The sequence below is a fragment of the Symphalangus syndactylus genome, chromosome 11, assembly GCF_028878055.3.
Source record: "Symphalangus syndactylus isolate Jambi chromosome 11, NHGRI_mSymSyn1-v2.1_pri, whole genome shotgun sequence".
Lineage (NCBI taxonomy): Eukaryota > Metazoa > Chordata > Mammalia > Primates > Hylobatidae > Symphalangus > Symphalangus syndactylus.
Genome location: NC_072433.2, coordinates 35,511,191 through 35,529,448, shown reverse-complemented (window position 1 = coordinate 35,529,448; position 18,258 = coordinate 35,511,191). Strand labels below are relative to the sequence as shown.

The 18,258-nt window shown below is 41.9% G+C and overlaps 1 protein-coding gene across 4 annotated transcripts in view; it reads left to right on the top strand.

Moving 5' to 3' along the window:
* The window catches only part of CFAP263 (cilia and flagella associated protein 263), a 36,625-nt gene that overhangs the window by 14,040 nt on the left and 4,327 nt on the right, over positions 1 to 18,258 (top strand). For all 4 annotated transcript variants that reach the window (XM_055298471.2, XM_055298475.2, XM_055298474.2 and 1 more), the window contains one exon: positions 3,521 to 3,628. In XM_055298471.2, the coding sequence (XP_055154446.1) occupies positions 3,521 to 3,628 (108 nt within the window). The remainder of the gene's footprint in view (positions 1 to 3,520; positions 3,629 to 18,258) is intronic.

The following is an 18,258-nucleotide window of genomic DNA, read 5'->3' as shown; positions in this document are numbered from 1 at the left end:
CTCAAAAAAAAAAGATGCAGAGTATTGGCCAAATTCAAGCAACAACTTACTGACAGAGCTGGGACTCCCAGTCAAGTATGCTTCCCACCTAACTCAGTGTGTATCCCACTCAACTGCCTTTTCCAGCATAAAGTATGTAGAAAACAACGTGCTGGCATTCTGAAATTTATGTGTCATAAACATCCAACAGATCCTCTACTTTTAGCTTCTCTCATCAGTTTTTAGTTTATCTGATCACTGTTATTTATAGAGGAAGCCAATTCCTGTGACTCCCAGGCCCTCATTGCCTGGAGAGTAGGTTGTACTTGATCACATTGGACCTCGATCTTATCCTGTGGAATCAGTTAAGCAGCACAGGGCCTGCCTGGTCTTGTGGGGGAAAAGCCAAGGGTTTTGGAAATGGAGCTACTGATTTTTAAAATCAAACTGCCAGGTTGCAGGGCCTGAACTCTTTAGGATGGGTCTAAACACACAGTGCAGATTGCTTGCAGTATCCAAGATCAGCAGCACAGGCCATAGTGGGCAGAGTGAGAGCCATTCCTGGGGGAAATGGAGGCAGAACAACTGAGTTGTGGAGTCAGACGTTGCCTGTGCTTGAATGGGGGCTCTGCTGCAGGAGGTGCTTCATCTGGGCAAGATTATTCACCTCTTAGAGGCAAGTTTTGTGTCACCAGGATGGTGCTCTGTCTAGTATGTGTTGTGTCCCCAGCATCAAGGACAGTGCCTGGCCAAAGCAGGTGCTTAGCCAATATTGTTGAATGAACAGGTGTTGCAGAACAGGTGTGTATTTGGTAGGGGTGGGAGGGTGACAGGAGGGGCCACTTTGATATAAATATGAAACATTCATTTTCGCAGCAATCAGAAAATGAAAATAAAGAAATAAATATCAAACACCGAAGTGTGAAACCTTGTTAAAGACATGCAGAATAATTTTCCTCTATACCAAAAGTACTAATACCTCCCCGAGGGTAGGCACCAGGCTGAGTGCTCAGGGTACAGCATTTAGACAGCACCAGGCAGAGATGGGCTCTTCTCTTCTGTGAGTTTCATGTGTGAGCCTGAGTCAAGGTGGCAGCTTTTTCTCTGAGTTTATGCCCTCAAGCCCTGCCTGGTGGAGTCTGGTAAAATGTAAGCATGTGACTTCAGCTGTGATGAGCCACTCCAGACTGCCTGTAAACTAGTGATCTGGGGCCTTGTAGGTAGAATTCTAAGATGTCCCCAAGACTCCCTGGCCCTTGGTGTCCTACACCCTGTATAATCTCTGGCCAGAACTGTGAATGTGATGGGTTCGGTTAAGTTCTGTTCTGTTCTATGATTCGGTTTTACTGTATGGCACAGTTGATTAAAGACAGGTAGATCACCCACTTGGGCCTGACCTAATGACATGAGTCCTTTGAAAGAACAGAGTTTTTCTGGAAGAGGAGGTCATAGATGTGAAGCATGAGGAGAAATGGCTGGAGGAGGTCTTCTCCATTGTGGGCTTGAAGACAGAGGGGCCACATGGAAGGGATTCAAGAGGGGCCTCTGGGAGCTGAGAGCGATCTCCTGCTGACAGCCCAAAAGAAAACAAGGGCCTTGGTCCTACAGCTCCAAGGAAGTGCCTTCTGCCAACAATAAGTGAGCTTGGAAGAGGCCCCTGAGCCCTTGACAAGAACCACAGCCCTGGCGGACACCTTGATTTCAGACAGATGTGACCATGGGGGAGAATCCAGCCACACTGTGCGCAGACTTCCGGCCTATGGAAGCTGTGAGATAATAAATGGGTGTGGCTCTAAGCCACAAAAGTCTGTGGTAATTTGTTATGTAGCGATAGAAAGTGAATGCAGTCCTTTAAAGAAGTGCCTCCTCAAGGGACGCACATTTTGACTCAGCGTCACCAATTTCGCTCTCATCAGCCTTTGTGGAGACCTGCTCCGGCAGAGCCAGTGATGGCCTCGCTGCTGCTTTTGTACCTCCATTCCTTCCTGCCCTGCCACTCTAAGTTGGTGACTGCTTGTCTTCCTTCTGCTCTCTTTCCTCTCACCTGAATTGCTGGATTTACAGCAAAGTCCTGCCGCGTCTCCCTGGCCCCACATCTGACCCCGTCAGCGTGGTCTCATTCACTTTTGCTTTCCTTAGCAGAGCAATTTTCATGCAGGACATGGAACAGGAAATGAGCCTTAAAGAAGTGAGGCCTGAAAATAGGAGTGGGGAAGAGAATGGCCCCTGGGTGCCAGAAGGTCCCCCGGGCAGGTGGTTCTAGGCTGCTCTGTTTTGACGCTCCGGGGCAATGCCCTTGCCCCCTCCTCCTGCCTTCACTTTGACTGTGGCCCTGCTGCTCTCTACCCACTCTCCCAGCTTCTATTATCCTCCTCTCCTCAGTTCTTTCCTTAGCTTGGAATGTCCTCTTCCCTCTTCACCTAGACATACTGACTCAACCTTTCAGCTCTCTTTCCAGCATATATATGTATATTTTTTATTTATTTATTTTTTTTCAGGAAAACCTTCTCCGACCTCTGTCCTGGCATTCTCACAGCTTGGCACAATTGCAGTCTTACATTTCTTCTTGAAATTATTTTACTGCCTCTCCCCTACTGCCCGGGCTGTGAGCCAGCCTTCTGGTGGCAGAGCCTAGTTTGCTTTGCTGGCCAGTTCTTGGTGCAGGGACTGGCGCCTGGTAGGTGGGTTTTCAGGGTTTGTTGAGCGAGCTCCCCAAATCACTGCGTCTTTCCCTTGGCCCACTCCTCTGCCCAGCAAAGCATATCCCAGCTCCTCTGGCTGACTCTTCCCCACTGAGAGAGAGTGGTCAAAAGGGGGCCAATCTAAGAAGTAGGGGTGGGGCCTGTAGGAGCCGGTGAAGGGCAGATGATGCAGTGGGAATCTGCAAGGCTGTGCTCCCGCAGGACTCCTCTAAAACTAGCAGGCCCGGCCTCGTTAGGCGATGAGATGGTGGTGGAGCCTGTGGGCTATGGAATCTCACTGCATGGGCTCAATTCCTGGCTCCCCCTGGTCTCTGTGACCTTGGGGAAATGGTTTTACCTCCCTAAAGGTCAGTTCTCTCACCTATAAATGGAGATAGCAGTAGCACCCACCTCATGAGGAGTATTCCCCACTCTCCATCCACATGAGATAGTCTTGGCAGCTGTTTGTCAAATGTTCTCCATGTGCCAGGCACTGTGCTCAGCACTCTACCAGGCTGTCTCCTATAAGCCTCTCCACAACCCTACATGGTGACTGGACCCAAGTTTAGAGAGGTTCTGGGACCTCCCCAAAGATCTCCTTAGTGAGTAGTGGGGCAAGATTTAGGTCCCTGTGTGCCTGACTTCTTTGCCTCTCCAGCTGAAGACAAGACTCCAAGGTCCTCTCCTCCCCCACCAGTTCTCAGACATCAGGATTTGGAAAATCTGGGCAACCGTGAGAAAGGCAATTTGGACTTTCTGGATGGTCCTGCTTTTCTGTTCGTTAACAAAGAGCTGTCTCCCCTTCCTGTGGTTCTGAGAGGTCATCTTAGCTCAAGACTTGCTGTGTTGTTATATTTCAGAGCAAGCTTCACAAGGCAATGGAAATATACATCAATCTGGACAAGGAGATCTTGCTGAGAAAAGAGCTACTTGAAAAAATTGAAAAAGAAACACTACAAGTAGAGGAGGTAGGAGAGGGAAAAATGTGGTATTTCTGATGTTTGTCTCCTTGTGTTTATAAGGGCTTGAGTCAAGGTCCATCAAGATCTAAGCCACCTTGCTGGTTTATCTAGAAAAGCCTAGACCATAAAAATCAAAATAGCTCTGGGCCATCAAAGCACAAAGTGGCACCTGGAGACCTACAGTCCAGGTGTGTCTCATTTTACTGCTGGGTTGGGTTCTAGAGTCAGCTCAGAAAACAAAAATTTCATAGAGTCCGAATAACATTTGGGAATTCCTTAAGTGACCCATAAAGTACAATATTCGATGTTTCATGTCTACAACCCCAGGAAAAATGTTTAATGCATGTAGTAATGTACCTGATAGAAAAAAAGTACATATGCCAAAATAGAATGTTTGTTGTAAAGGAGAGACAGAGAGAGAGAGAGGAAAGAGAGAGAGGAAGAGAGAGAGAGAGAGGAAAGAGAGAGGAAGAGAGAGAGAGAGAGGTCATAACCATAAGACATCTCGTCTGATACCCAGGCTGGACACTTACATCCTGAGTAGCCTGTAGCAGAGACCAGCTGAAGGACAGCAGACCTGTGACCTCTGTCCTGGGCTCACTCCAAGGCCTGTGGTCACTGTGTGAAGAGGTGAATGGAGTCATCTGAGCTCTTTGCCTGTGTAAATTACAATTTACCTCTCTCATTACTTTGCTGAGCATTGATAGCTGAATTTCCCTAACTTAAATGCACATAGGATGTGATGCAAAAAGAACTTTTTGGAGAGGGCACAGGAGAAAGAGTGCTGGACTCGTGATCAGAAGGCCTGGCATCAGGTTTGGTGCTGCCAATTTCTGGTCTTGAACAAGCTTTTAAATAGACAGGACTGTTGCCACATCTGTGAAATAGATCTACTGCCCTTGTTGTAGTGGCTAGAGAGGACCACATATAATGATGCTTTGTCAACCTCTAAAACTGTTTGTATGATTATTAGTGTCATTGTCTTGTGTGGCCCCAAATTTGCCTACAATAGCCCCAAAGCCACAGGATTATTCACATCTAAGTTTTGTCATAACATGCACATCATTTTCTCGATGGAGAACCAATACCTTCTGAAAAAAAACCCCAATATCAGTACAGAGTGGCAAGTAGCAAAGCAAAAACCTGTGAACTCTCTAAATGCAGAATTGCTGTGGTCCTTATTTATTTTTTCCTCGTGTTGATAGTTAATAGATTACAAGTAAAACTTAAAATTGATTTTTTTAAAGCCTGACATTCACTGCTTAGTATATTTTAGTTTTCTTGTTAACGTTTTGAAACTAGCTTTATTGGGATTTAATTTATATACCATATAATCACCCATTTAAAGTGTACAGTTCAGTGGATTATAATTTATTCACAGAGTTGTGTAACCATCAGCACAATAATTTTAGAACATTTTCATCACCCCAGAAAAAAACTCTGTACCCATTAGAAATCCTTCCCCACAGGACAGGTGCAGTGGCTCACCCTGTAATCCTAGCACTTTGGGAGGCTGAGGCAGAAAGATCATTTGAGGTCAGGAGTTCAAGACCAGCCTGGCCAAAATGGTGAAACCCCGCCCTACTAAAAATACAAAAATTATCCAGGCGTGGTGGGCACCTGTAGTCCCATCTACTCGGGAAGCTGAGGCAGGAGAATTTCTTTTTTTTTTTTTTTGAGACAGAGTCTTGCTCTGTCACCCAGGCTGGAGTGCAGTGGCGCGATCTCGGCTCACTGCAAGCTCTGCCTCCCGGGTTCACGCCATTCTCCTGCCTCAGCCTCCCAAGTAGCTGGGACTACAGGTGCCCGCCACTGCGCCCAGCTAATTTTTTTTATTTTTAGTAGAGACGAGGTTTCACTGTGGTCTCGATCTCCTGACCTCGTGATCCGCCTGCCTCGGCCTCCCAAAATGCTGAGATTACAGGCGTGAGCCACCGCGCCCAGCTGCAGGAGAATTTCTTGAGCCCAGGAGGTGGAGGTTGCAGTGAGCCAAGATCACACCACTGCACTCCAGCCTCAGCGACAGAGGGAGACTCTGTCTCAAAACAAAACAAAACAAAACAACTACTTAAATACATTTATTTATAAAAAGAAAGAAAAAAGAAAGAGAAGGAAGGAAGGAAGGAAGGAAGGAAGGAAGGAAGGAAGGAAGGAAGGAAGAAAGAAAGAGAGAGAAAGAAAGAAAGAAAGAAAGGAAGGAAGGAAGGAAGGAAGGAAGGAAGGAAGGAAGGAAGGAAGGAAGGAAGAAAGGGAAAGGGAAAGGGAAAGGAAGGGAAGGGAAGGGAAGGGAAGGGAAGGGAAGGGAAGGGAAGGGAAGGGAAGGGAAGGGAAGGGAAGGGAAAAGATCCTTCTCCATTCCCCACACTCCACTCCCACCCTCCAGCTCTCGGTGGCCACTAATCTACTTTCTGCCTCTGTGGATTTGCCTATTCTGAACATTTCATTTAAAAGAGATTATACAATATGTGTTTTTTTATGAGTGGCTTTTTTCACTTGGAATAACATTTCAAGGTTCGCTTGTATCATGTATCATTTGTTTATTTTTATGGCTGAATAACATTTCCTTGTGTGGATAGACCACATTTTATTTATCCATTCATCAGTTGGTGGACATTTGTGTTTCCACTTCGGGATTATCATGAGTCATTCTGATATGAACATTCTGGTACAAGTTTTTCTGTGGATACGTGTTTTCTTTTCTCTTGGACACACACCTAAAAGTGGAATTGTGGGTTATACATGGTAATTCTATGTCTAACACCTAGAAAAACTACCAATCTGTTTTTGAAAGTGGCTGCCCCATTTTGTATTCCCACAATGTATGAGAGGGTTCCAGTACATCTGTATAAGATTCACAAACAAAGTACATCTTTGTTATTCTCAGTTTTTTTAAAAAATGGCCATCCTACTTGGTATGAAGTGATATCCGGTTGTGGTTTTTATTTGAATTTCCCTAATGACATGGAGCATCTTTTCATGTGCCTATTGGCCACTTGTCTATCTTTGAGAAATGTCTAGTCAAGTCCTTTGCTTAGTTGATAATTGGGTTATTTATCTTTTTAACTTACCCATTGTAAGTTGAAAATATCATAAGTTAAAAATGCATTTAACATACCTGACCTACTAAACATTATAGCTTAGCCTAGCCTATCTTAAATATGCTGAGAACACCTAAATTAGCCTACAACTGGGAAAAATCATCGAACACAAAATCTGTTTTATAATAGGATGTTGAATGTCTCATGTAATTTATTGAACACTGTACTGAAAGTGAAAAACAGAAGGGTTATATCGGTACTCGAAGTATGGTTTCTACTGAATGTGTCTTGCTTTTGCACTATCTTAAAGTAAAAAAAAAAAAACTTAAGTTGACCCATTGTAAGTCAAGGATCATCTGTATAAGATTCACAAATATTTTCTCCCATTCTGTGGATTTTCTTCACTTTCTTGATAGTTTTGTCTGCAACACAAACATTTTTAATTTTGATACAAGTCCAATTTATCCATTTTTTTTCTTTTGAGCTTGTGCTTTTGGCGTCATATATAAGAAACCATTGCCTTACCCAATATCATGAAGATTTACTCCTCTGTCTTCTTTTAAGAGTTTTATAATTTTAGCTCTCATGTTTAGGTTTTATAATCGATTTTGAGTTAATTTTTTAAATAGTGTGAGCGAGGAGTTCAAAAGCTGAAAGAAGAAAGGAGATGAAATATGTTCACAGTTTGTCATATTAACCTTTTTATTTACATTTCTTTCTGTGAATTTGAGTTACTATCTGGTGTTTCTTATGCAAATACAGCTTTGTTTCAGCCTGCCTCCTTTGTGCTGTTACTGTCAAGTACACTCCATGTTTATATGTTATAGTTCCCCAAATACAATTATATATGTATTTTTATACATTTGCTTTTTAAATCAGTTAAGAGAAGAAATATGCAATTATACTATCTTTTATAATTACCTATTATACAGTTAATTTCATTTGCACTACTTTTTTAATGTCGATTTCATATTCCTGTCTGGTATCACTTGTTTTCAGCTTGAAGAACTTCCTGTAGTATTTCTTGTAAGGCAGGTCTGCCAGCAATAACTTCTGTAGGTTTTTGTTAATCTGGGAATGTCTTTATTTTTCCTTTATTTTTCAAAAATAAACTTTTTATTTTAGAAATTTTAGATTTCCAGGAAAATTGTGAAGATAGTACAGAGAACCAACATATACCTCATACCCAGTTTCCCTTATTTTAACCTCTTACATCAGTACAATGTGTTTATTACAATTAATGAACCAGTATTGATACAGTATTATTAACCAAAGTCTGTGCTTTTGTCACATTTCCTTAGTTCTTACCTGACATCCTTTAACTGTTTCAGGATCCCACCCAGGATACCCATATTACATTTACTGCTATGTCTCCTTAAGCTCCTCTTGGCTGAGACAGTTTCTCAGAATTTCCTTGATGTTGATGACCTTGACAGTTTTGAGGAGTACTTGTCAGGTTTTTGTAGAATGTTCCTCCACTGGGATTTGTTTGATGTTTTTCTCATAATTACACTGGGGTTTATGTGTTTTGAGGAGGAAGACCACAGACATAAAGTACCATTCACATCACATCATATCAAGGGAGTCTACTGTCAACATGACTCATCATTGATGTGAACCTTGATCACCTAGATGGATAGTATGTTACAGATTTCTTCACTGTGAAGTTACTCTCCCTCCTTTCCATACTGTACTCTTTGGCAGGAAGTCACTATGTACAGCCCATACTTAAGGAGTGGGGATTTATGCTCCACTTAATTTATTTGGAATTCTTTTGTATAGGAGATTTATCTATTCTCCCCCATTTATTTATTTTTAACATCATTTATTTATATCAGTTCCCACTCATAGATTTTTTTTTTTTTTTTTTTTTTTTGAGACAGAGTCTCACTCTGTCGCCCAGGCTGGAGTGCAGTGGCACGATCTCGGCTCACTGCAACCTCCGCCTCCCGGGTTCACACCGTTCTCCTGGCTCAGCCTCTCCGAGTAGCTGGGACTACAGGCACCTGCCACCACGCCTGGCTAACTTTTTTGTATTTTTAGTAGAGACGGGGTTTCACCGTGTTAGCCAGGATGTCTCGATCTCCTGACCTTGTGATCTACCCACCTCAGCCTCCCAAAGTGCTGGGATTACAAGCGTGAGCCACTGCACCCGGCCAGATATTTGTTTTATATGTTGGCTTATAATATCATAAGCCATGCATTGTTTAATGATGGGGATACACTCTGAGAAATGCATTGTTAGGCAATTTCATCACTGTGTGAACATTATAGAGTGTACTCTATGATGGTATACCTAGATGGTGTAGCCTACTACACACCTAGGCTACACACAAAAGCATGTTATTGTACTGAATGCTGTAGGAAATTATAATACAATGCTAAGTATTTGTGTATCCAAACATATCTAAACATAGAAAAAGTACAGTAAAGATATGGCATTATAATCTTATGGGACCATCTTCATAAGTGGTTCATTGTTGACTGAAATGTTTTCTGTGGCATGTGACTGTATTACATTATTTATTTTGTTGCTCAAATTGTTCCAGGTTGACCACTGGGAGCTCTTTCAGCTGAATTTGGTGTCCCTTTGACTTTGACTCTCTTCATCTTTATGGCTTTTTTTTTTTTTTTTTTTTTTTTGAGCCCTTCCTTTCTGGCACCAGAAGATGCTCTAGGCTCAACTTAGATATTTTCTGCCTCAGTCCTAGAATCCACAATTTCTCCAAGGAGGCTCGGTGACTTTTATTTGAGAATGACGTTGGAAACCAGGATCTGAGTGTGTTGATTGCTTGCTTTCATTTTGAAAGATCATTTTGAGGATATAATATTGTTTTTTTTTTTCTCTTTTTTTTTATTATTATACTTTAGGTTTTAGGGTAAATGTGCACAATGTGCAGGTTTGTTACATATGTATCCATGTGCCATGTTGTTTTGCTGCACCCATTAACTTGTCATTTAGCATTAGGTATATCTCCTAATGCTGTCCCTCCCCCTCCCCCCACCCTACAACAGTCCCCGGAGTGTGATGTTCCCCTTCCTGTGTCCATGAGTTCTCATTGTTCCCACCTATGAGTGAGAACATGCGGTGTTTGGTTTTTTGTCCTTCCGATAGTTTACTAAGAATGATGTTTTCCAGTTTCATCCATGTCCCTACAAAGGATATGAACTCATCATTTTTTATGGCTGCATAGTATTCCATGGTGTATATGTGCCACATTTTCTTAATCCAGTCTATCGTTGTTGGACATTTGGGTTGGTTCCAAGTCTTTGCTATTGTGAATAGTGCTGCAATAAACGTACATGTGCATGTGTCTTTATAGCAGCATGATTTATAGTCCTTTGGGTATATACCCAGTAATGGGATGGCTGGGTCAAATGGTATTTCTAGTTCTAGATCCCTGAGGAATCGCCACACTGACTTCCACAATGGTTGAACTCGTTTACAGTCCCACCAACAGTGTAAAAGTGTTCCTATTTCTCCACATCCTCTCCAGCACCTGTTGTTTCCTGACTTTTTAATGATGGCCATTCTAACTGGTGTGAGATAGTATCTCACTGTGGTTTTGATTTGCATTTCTCTGATGGCCAGTGATGATGAGCATTTTTTCATGTGTTTTTTGGCTGCATAAATGTCTTCTTTTGAGAAGTGTCTGTTCATGTCCTTCGCCCACTTTTTGATGGGGTTGTTTGTTTTTTTCTTGTAAATTTGTTTGAGTTCATTGTAGATTCTGGATATTAGCCCTTTGTCAGATGAGTAGGTTGCAAAAATTTTCTCCCATTCTGTAGGTTGCCTGTTCACTCTGATGGTAGTTTCTTTTGCTGTGCAGAAGCTCTTTAGTTTAATTAGATTCCATTTGTCAATTTTGGCTTTTGTTGCCATTGCCTTTGGTGTTTTAGACATGAAGTCCTTGCCCATGCCTATGTCCTGAATGGTATTGCCTAGGTTTTCTTGTAGGATTTTAATGGTTTTGGGTCTAATATTTAAGTCTTTAATCCATCCTGAATTAATTTTTGTATAAGGTGTAAGGAAGGGATCCAGTTTCAGCTTTCTACATATGGCTAGCCAGGTTTCCCAGCACCACTTATTAAATAGGGAATCCTTTCCCCATTTCTTGTTTTTGTCAGGTTTGTCAAAGATCAGATAGTTGTAGATATGCGGCATCATTTCTGAGTACTCTGTTCTGTTCCATTGATCTATGTCTCTGTTGTGGTAACAGTACCATGCTGTTTTGGTTACTGTAGCCTTGTAGTATAGTTTGAAGTCAGGTAGCGTGATGCCTCCAGCTTTGTTCTTTTGGCTTAGGATTGACTTGGCGATGCGGGCTCTTTTTTGGTTCCATATGAACTTTAAAGTAGTTTTTTCCAATTCTGTGAAGAAAGTCATTGGTAGCTTGATGGGGATGGCATTGAATCTATAAATTACCTTGGGCAGTATGGCCATTTTCACGATATTGATTCTTCCAACCCATGAGCATGGAATGTTCTTCCATTTGTTTGTATCCTCTTTTATTTCATTGAGCAGTGGTTTGTAGTTCTCCTTGAAGAGGTCCTTCACATCCCTTGTAAGTTGGATTCTTAGGTATCTTATTCTCTTTGAAGCAATTGTGAATGGGAGTTCACTCATGATTTGACTCTCTGTTTGTCTGTGATTGGTGTACAAGAATGCTTGTGATTTTTGTACATTGATTTTGTATCCTGAGACTTTGCTGAAGTTGCTAATCAGCTTAAGGAGATTTTGGGCTGAGACGATGGGGTTTTCTAGATATACAATCATGTCATCTGCAAACAGGGACAATTTGACTTCCTCTTTTCCTAATTGAATACCCTTTATTTCCTTCTCCTGCCTGATTGCTCTGGCCAGAACTTCCAGCACTATGTTGAATAGGAGTGGTGAGAGAGGGCATCCCTGTCTTGTGCCAGTTTTCAAAGGGAATGCTTCCAGTTTTTGCCCATTCAGTATGATATTGGCTGTGGGTTTGTCATAGATAGCTCTTATTATTTTGAGATACATCCCATCAATACCTAATTTATTGAGAGTTTTTAGCATGAAGGTTGTTGTATTTTGTCAAAGGCCTTTTCTGCATCTATTGAGATAATCATGTGGTTTTTGTCTTTGGTTCTGTTTATATGCTGGATTACATTTATTGATTTGCGTATGTTGAACCAGCCTTGCATCCCAGGGATGAAGCCCACTTGATCATGGTGTATAAGCTTTTTGATGTGCTGCTGGATTCGGTTTGCCAGTATTTTATTGAGGATTTTTGCATCAATGTTCATCAAGGATATTGGTCTGAAATTCTCTTTTTTGGTTATGTCTCTGCCAGGCTTTGGTATCAGGACGATGCTGGCTTCATAAAATGTGTTAGGGAGGATTCCCTCTTTTTCTATCGATTGGAATAGTTTCAGAAGGAATGGTACCAGTTCCTCCTTGTACCTCTGGTAGAATTCGGCTGTGAATCCATCAGGTCCTGGACTCTTTTTGGTTGGTAAGCTATTGATTATTGCCCCAATTTCAGAACCTGTTATTGGTCTATTCAGAGATTCAACTTCTTCCTGGTTTAGTCTTGGGAGGGTGTATTTGTCGAGGAATTTATCCATTTCTTCTAGATTTTCTAATTTATTTGCATAGAGGTGTTTGTAGTATTCTCTGATGGTAGATTGTATTTCTGTGGGATCAGTGGTGATATCTCCTTTTTCATTTTTTATTGCATCTATTTGATTCTTCTCTCTTTTCTTCTTTATTAGTCTTGCTAGCAGTCTATCAATTTTGTTGATCTTTTCAAAAAACCAGCTCCTGGATTCATTAATTTTTTGAAGGGTTTCTTGTGTCTCTATTTCCTTCAGTTCTGCTCTGATTTTAGTTATTTCTAGCCTTCTGCTAGCTTTTGAATGTGTTTGCTCTTGCTTTTCTAGTTCTTTTAATTGTGATGTTAGGGTGTCAGTTTTGGATCTTTCCTGCTTTCTCTTGTGGGCATTTAGTGCTATAAATTTCCCTCTACACACTGCTTTGAATGTGTCCCAGAGATTCTGGTATGTTGTGTCTTTGTTCTCATTGGTTTCAAAGAACATCTTTATTTCTGCCTTCATTTCATTATGTACCCAATAGTCATTCAGGAGCAGGTTGTTCAGTTTCCATGTAGTTGAGCGGTTTTGAGTGAGTTTCTTAATTCTGAGTTCTAGTTTGATTGCACTGTGGTCTGAGAGACAGTTTGTTATAATTTCTGTTCTTTTACATTTGCTGAGGAGAGCTTTACTTCCAACTATGTGGTCGATTTTGGAATAGGTGTGGTGTGGTGCTGAAAAAAATGTATATTCTGTTGATTTGGGGTGGACAATTCTGTAGATGTCTATTAGGTCCACTTTGTGCAGAGCTGAGTTCAATTCCTGGATATCCTTGTTAACTTTCTGTCTCGTTGATCTGTCTAATGCTGACAGTGGGGTGTTAAAATCTCCTATTATTATTGTGTGGGAGTTTAAGTCCCTTTGTAGGTCACTCAGGACTTGCTTTATGAATCTGGGTGCTCCTGTGTTGGGTGCATATATATTTAGGATAGTTAGCTCATCTTGTTGAATTGATCCCTTTACCATTATGTAATGGCCTTCTTTGTCTCTTTTGATCTTTGTTGGTTTAAAGTCTATTTTATCAGAGACTAGGATTGCAACCCCTGCCTTTTTTTGTTTTCCATTTGCTTGATAGATCTTCCTCCATCCCTTTATTTTGAGTCTGTGTGTGTCTCTGCATGTGAGATGGGTTTCCTGAATACAGCACACTGATGGGTCCTGACTCCTTATCCAGTTTGCCAGTCTGTGTCTTTTAATTGGAGCATTTAGCCCATTTACATTTAAAGTTAATATTGTTATATGTGAATCTGATCCTGTCATTATGATGTTAGTTGGTTATTTTGCTCGTTAGTTGATGCAGTTTCTTCCTAGCTTCGATGGTCTTTACAATTTGGCATGTTTTTGCAGGGGCTGGTACCGGTTGTTCCTTTCCATGTTTAGTGCTTCCTTCAGGAGTTCTTTTAGGGCAGGCCTGGTGGTGACAAAATCACTCAGCGTTTGCTTGTCTGTAAAGTATTTTATTTCTCCTTCACTTATGAAGCTTAGTTTGGCTGGATATGAAATTCTGGGTTGAAAATTCTTTTCTTTAAGAATGTTGAATATCGGCCCCCACTCTCTTCTGGCTTGTAGAGTTTCTGCCGAGAGATCAGCTGTTAGTCTGATGGGCTTCCCTTTGTGGGTAACCCAACCTTTCTCTCTGGCTGCCCTTAACATTTTTTCCTTCATTTCAACTTTGGTGAATCTGACAATTATGTGTGTTGGAGTTGCTCTTCTCGAGGAGTATCTTTGTGGCGTTCTCTGTATTTCCTGAATCTGAATGTTGGCCTGCCCTGCTAGATTGGGGAAGTTCTCTTGGATAATATCCTGCAGAGTGTTTTCCAACTTGGTTCCATTCTCCCCGTCATTTTCAGGTACACCAATCAGACGTAGGTTTGGTCTTTTCACATAGTCCCAAATTTCTTGGAGGCTTTGTTCATTTCTTTTTATTCTTTTTTCTCTAAACTTCCCTTCTCTCTTCATTTCATTCATTTCATCTTCCATCAGCGATACCCTTTCTTCCAGTTGATCGCATCTGCTACCGAGGCTTCTGCAATCTTCGCGTAGTTCTTGATACTTGGCTTTCAGCTCCATCAGCTCCTTTACGCCCTTCTCTCCATTGGTTATTCTAGTTATCCATTTGTCTAATTTTTTTTCAAAGTTTTTAACTTCTTTGCTATTGTTTTGAATTTCCTCCCGTAGCTTGGAGTAGTTTGATCATCTGAAGCCTTCTTCTCTCAACTCGTCAAAGTCATTCTCCATCCAGCTTTGTTCCGTTGCTGGTGAGGAACTGTGTTCCTTTGGAGGAGGAGAGGTGCTCTGCTTTTTAGAGTTTCCAGTTTTTCTGCTCTGTTTTTTCCCCATCTTTGTGGTTTTATCTACTTTTTGTCTTTGATGATGGTGATGTACAGATGGGTTTTTGGTGTGGATGTCCTTTCTGTTTGTTAGTTTTCCTTCTACCAGACAGGACCCTCAGCTGCAGGTCTGTTGGAGTTTACTAGAGGTCCACTCCAGACCCTGTTTGGCTGGGTGTCAGCAGCGGTGGCTGCAGAACAGCGGATTTTCGTGAGACCACAAATTCAGCTGTCTGATAGTTCCTCTGGAACTTTTGTCTCAGAGGAGTACCCGGCCGAGTGAGGTGTCAGTCTGTCCCTACTGGGGGGTGCCTCCCAGTTAGGCTGCTCGGGGGTGAGGGACCCACTTTAGGAGGGAGTCTGTCCGTTCTCAGATCTCCAGCTGCGTGCTGGGAGAACCACTACTCTCTTCAAAGCTGTCAGTCAGACAGGGACATTTAAGTCTGCAGAGATTCCTGCTGAATTTTTGTTTGTCTGTGCCCTGCCCCCAGAGGTGGAGCCTACAGAGGCAGGCAGGCCTCCTTGAGCTGTGGTGGGCTCCACCCAGTTGGAGCTTCCTGGCTGCTTTGTTTACCTAAGCAAGCCTGGGCACTGGTGGGCGCCCCTCCCCCAGCCTCGCTGTGGCCTTGCAGTTTGATCTCAGACTGCTGTGCTAGCAATCAGCGAGACTCCGTGGGCATAGGATCCTCCGAGCCAGGTGCGGGACACAATCTCCTAGTGTGCCGTTTTCCAGGCCCGTTGGAAAAGCGCAGTATTAGGGTGGGACTGACCCGATTTTCCAGGTGCCGTCTGTTACCCCTTTCTTTGACTAGGAAAGGGAACTCCCTGACCCCTTGCGCTTCCCGAGTGGGGCAATGCCTCGCCCTGCTTTGGCTCGCGCACAGTGCGCTTCACCAACTATCCTGCACCCACTGTTTGGCACTCCCTAGTGAGATGAAACCGGTACCTCAAACAGAAATGCAGAAATCACCCATCTTCTGTGTCGCTCAGGCTGGGAGCTGTAGACCGGAGTTGTTCCTATTCGGCCATCTTGGCTCAGGAAAACCCAGGACTGGTCAAGGATATAATATTCTTGAGTGACAGTTTTTTTTTTTTTCTTTCAGCCCATTGCCCTCTGGCCTTCATTGTTTCTGATGAGAAATCAGCTGTTAATCTTGTTGGGCTTCCCTTTTATGTAATGAATTGTTTTCTCTTAATGTTTTCAATATTTTCTCTTTGCTTTGCCATTTAACATTTTGAGGATGATGAGTCTGGGTGTGGATTTATTTACATTTCTTCTGTTTGGAGTTTGTTGAGCCCTTTGGATGTGTAGCTTACTGTTTTTCAACAAATTAGTGAAATTTTTAGTCATTATATCTGAATAATTTTTTCTACTCCTTTCTCTTTCTTTTCTCTCTCTGTTACTCCCATTACCTGTATGTTGGTACACTTAGTGGTGTTCCACATTTCTCTAAGACTGTTAATTTTTCTTTGATTTTTTTTTCTCTCTGCTCCTCAATCTGCATAATCTCTATCAATCTACAAGTTTACTGATGCTTTACTCTACTGGCTTAAATCTGCTGTCAGTCTACTGTGATGAATTTTTCATTTCAGTCATCATATTGAAAAGATTCCGGATTTTCTGCGGTTTAAAAAATGAATTTCTACCCCTTTATTTTCTTTACTTGATGAGACATTATTATTATTATTACTTTAATTCTTTAAACATGGTTTCCTTTGGTTCTTTGAATAGCTCCTTTGAAGACTTTGTCTGCTAGGTCCACCATCTGCTCTCCCTCAAAGGCAGTTTATTTTGCCTTCCCTGGGTGGATCATGCTTTCCTATTTCTTTGCCTATCTCATAATTTTTGTTGGAAGCTGTATATTTTAGGTGATATAGCAATTCTTGATATTGGTCCCTCCCATCCCTTTCTTGGGCTTGTCATTGTTTTTGCTTGTTACCTGTTTAGTGACTTGGCTGGACTAGATCAGTAAACTAGATCTATTCCCCTGCTGTTATTACTCTCTAATGTTTCTCCTCACATGGTACAGCCTTAGTCATGGATACAATTGCCCTGATGACCAGGGATAATTGTTGCTTCTGCTGAGTTCTCTTTGACTCTGCATCTTCCTACTAGAGCACCTTCCTATGGCTGGTCTACTCTATTGGCATCACACTCGGCCATCAGCCTTCATTAATTGTTAACTAATTGCTCTATTGCTTTCAACAATACCCTGAGACATTAATTGTTTTAAATTCTGATCCAATTAAAGTCAGGACCTTTGCAGGGGCAAGGTATTGCCAGTCTTTGAGGCTTGCTCCAACTCTCAGAGGGCTCTTCTTAGTGGTCTCTTTCACTGTTCTGTTAAACATACAGCTGGTTTATTATTTTACTTGCTGCTACTAACATTATAGAACTACCAGACTCCTCTAAATTGCTTACCTTAAAAAACTCATAAATTGTTTCCCACACAGTTCTTAGGCATGAGCTCCCCATCTCTGTTCCAAATAGTGAGTCCGCTTGGGCAGCATTCCAGAGCCCTCTGATTTACAGCCTGATTTTGTTTGGCTCTGTGTCCCCACACAAGCCTCATCTCAAATTGTAATTCCCATTTGTCAAAGGAGGGACCTGGTGGAAGGTGATTGGATCATAGGGGCAGTTTACCCAATGCTGTTCTCATGATAGTGAGGGAGTTCTCACGAGATCTGATGGTTTTTAAAGTGGCAGTTTCCCCTGCATGTGCTCTCACTCCTGCTACCTTGTGAAAATGTGCCTTTCTTCTCCTTCACTTTCCACCATTATTGTAAGTTTCCTGAGGCCTCCCTAGCCATGCAGAACTGTGAGTCAATCAAATCTTCTTTTCTTAATAAAATTGTCCAGTCTTGGGTAATTCTTTATAGCAGTGTGAAAACAGACAAATACACAGCCTGTCTCCCTGGGCAAAACTTCTGCACTGCTGCCCTGGAACTGGGGTGGGACAGTGGACAACTTTTCCCGTAGTGACATTGCTGCTCTACAAGTGGGTTGCTGGGTGGGGATCATAGTCTCTGGTCTTCTCAGCATGTCCCTCACAGCTGTAGTACTTATGTTTTAATGCCTTCGTTCTTGCTACTTCATTATATTTATCTTAGGTATTCTCAAATCACCATCTGGACAGGAGTATGCATTGATGGTTCTGCCCACATCTTTGGGTCTCTCCACAGTTGTTTGTTTAGGCTAAACATACAGGAGCCATTCACTGAACACTTGACAATTTTTTATTGCATTCTGAAAACAAGTTAATAAAAATTAAATTATTGGTTTGTTTTATAGTGTATTGAAACAATGGAAGGTGCAAACCAATTACCTGGGGATCTTGTTAAAATGCAGATTCTGAGTGGGTAGGTCTAGGGTAGCCTGGGAGTCTGCAGCTCCCAAGTGTTTCTAGTGCCACAGATTGTGCTTCGTGAAGCAAGGAATTAAAAGACAATACCATACTGGGAAGATTCAACATAATAAAAATGTTAGTTCTCTTTAAGTTGATCTGTGAAATATGATATTCCAGTTAAAATACCAAGGAAGGTTTTTTTGTTTGTTTGTTGTTAAGGATCTAAATCAACTGACTCAAAAATTCCTTTGGGGGGTAAAAAAAGAGTATCCCCAAATTCTGAATGAGTAAATGAG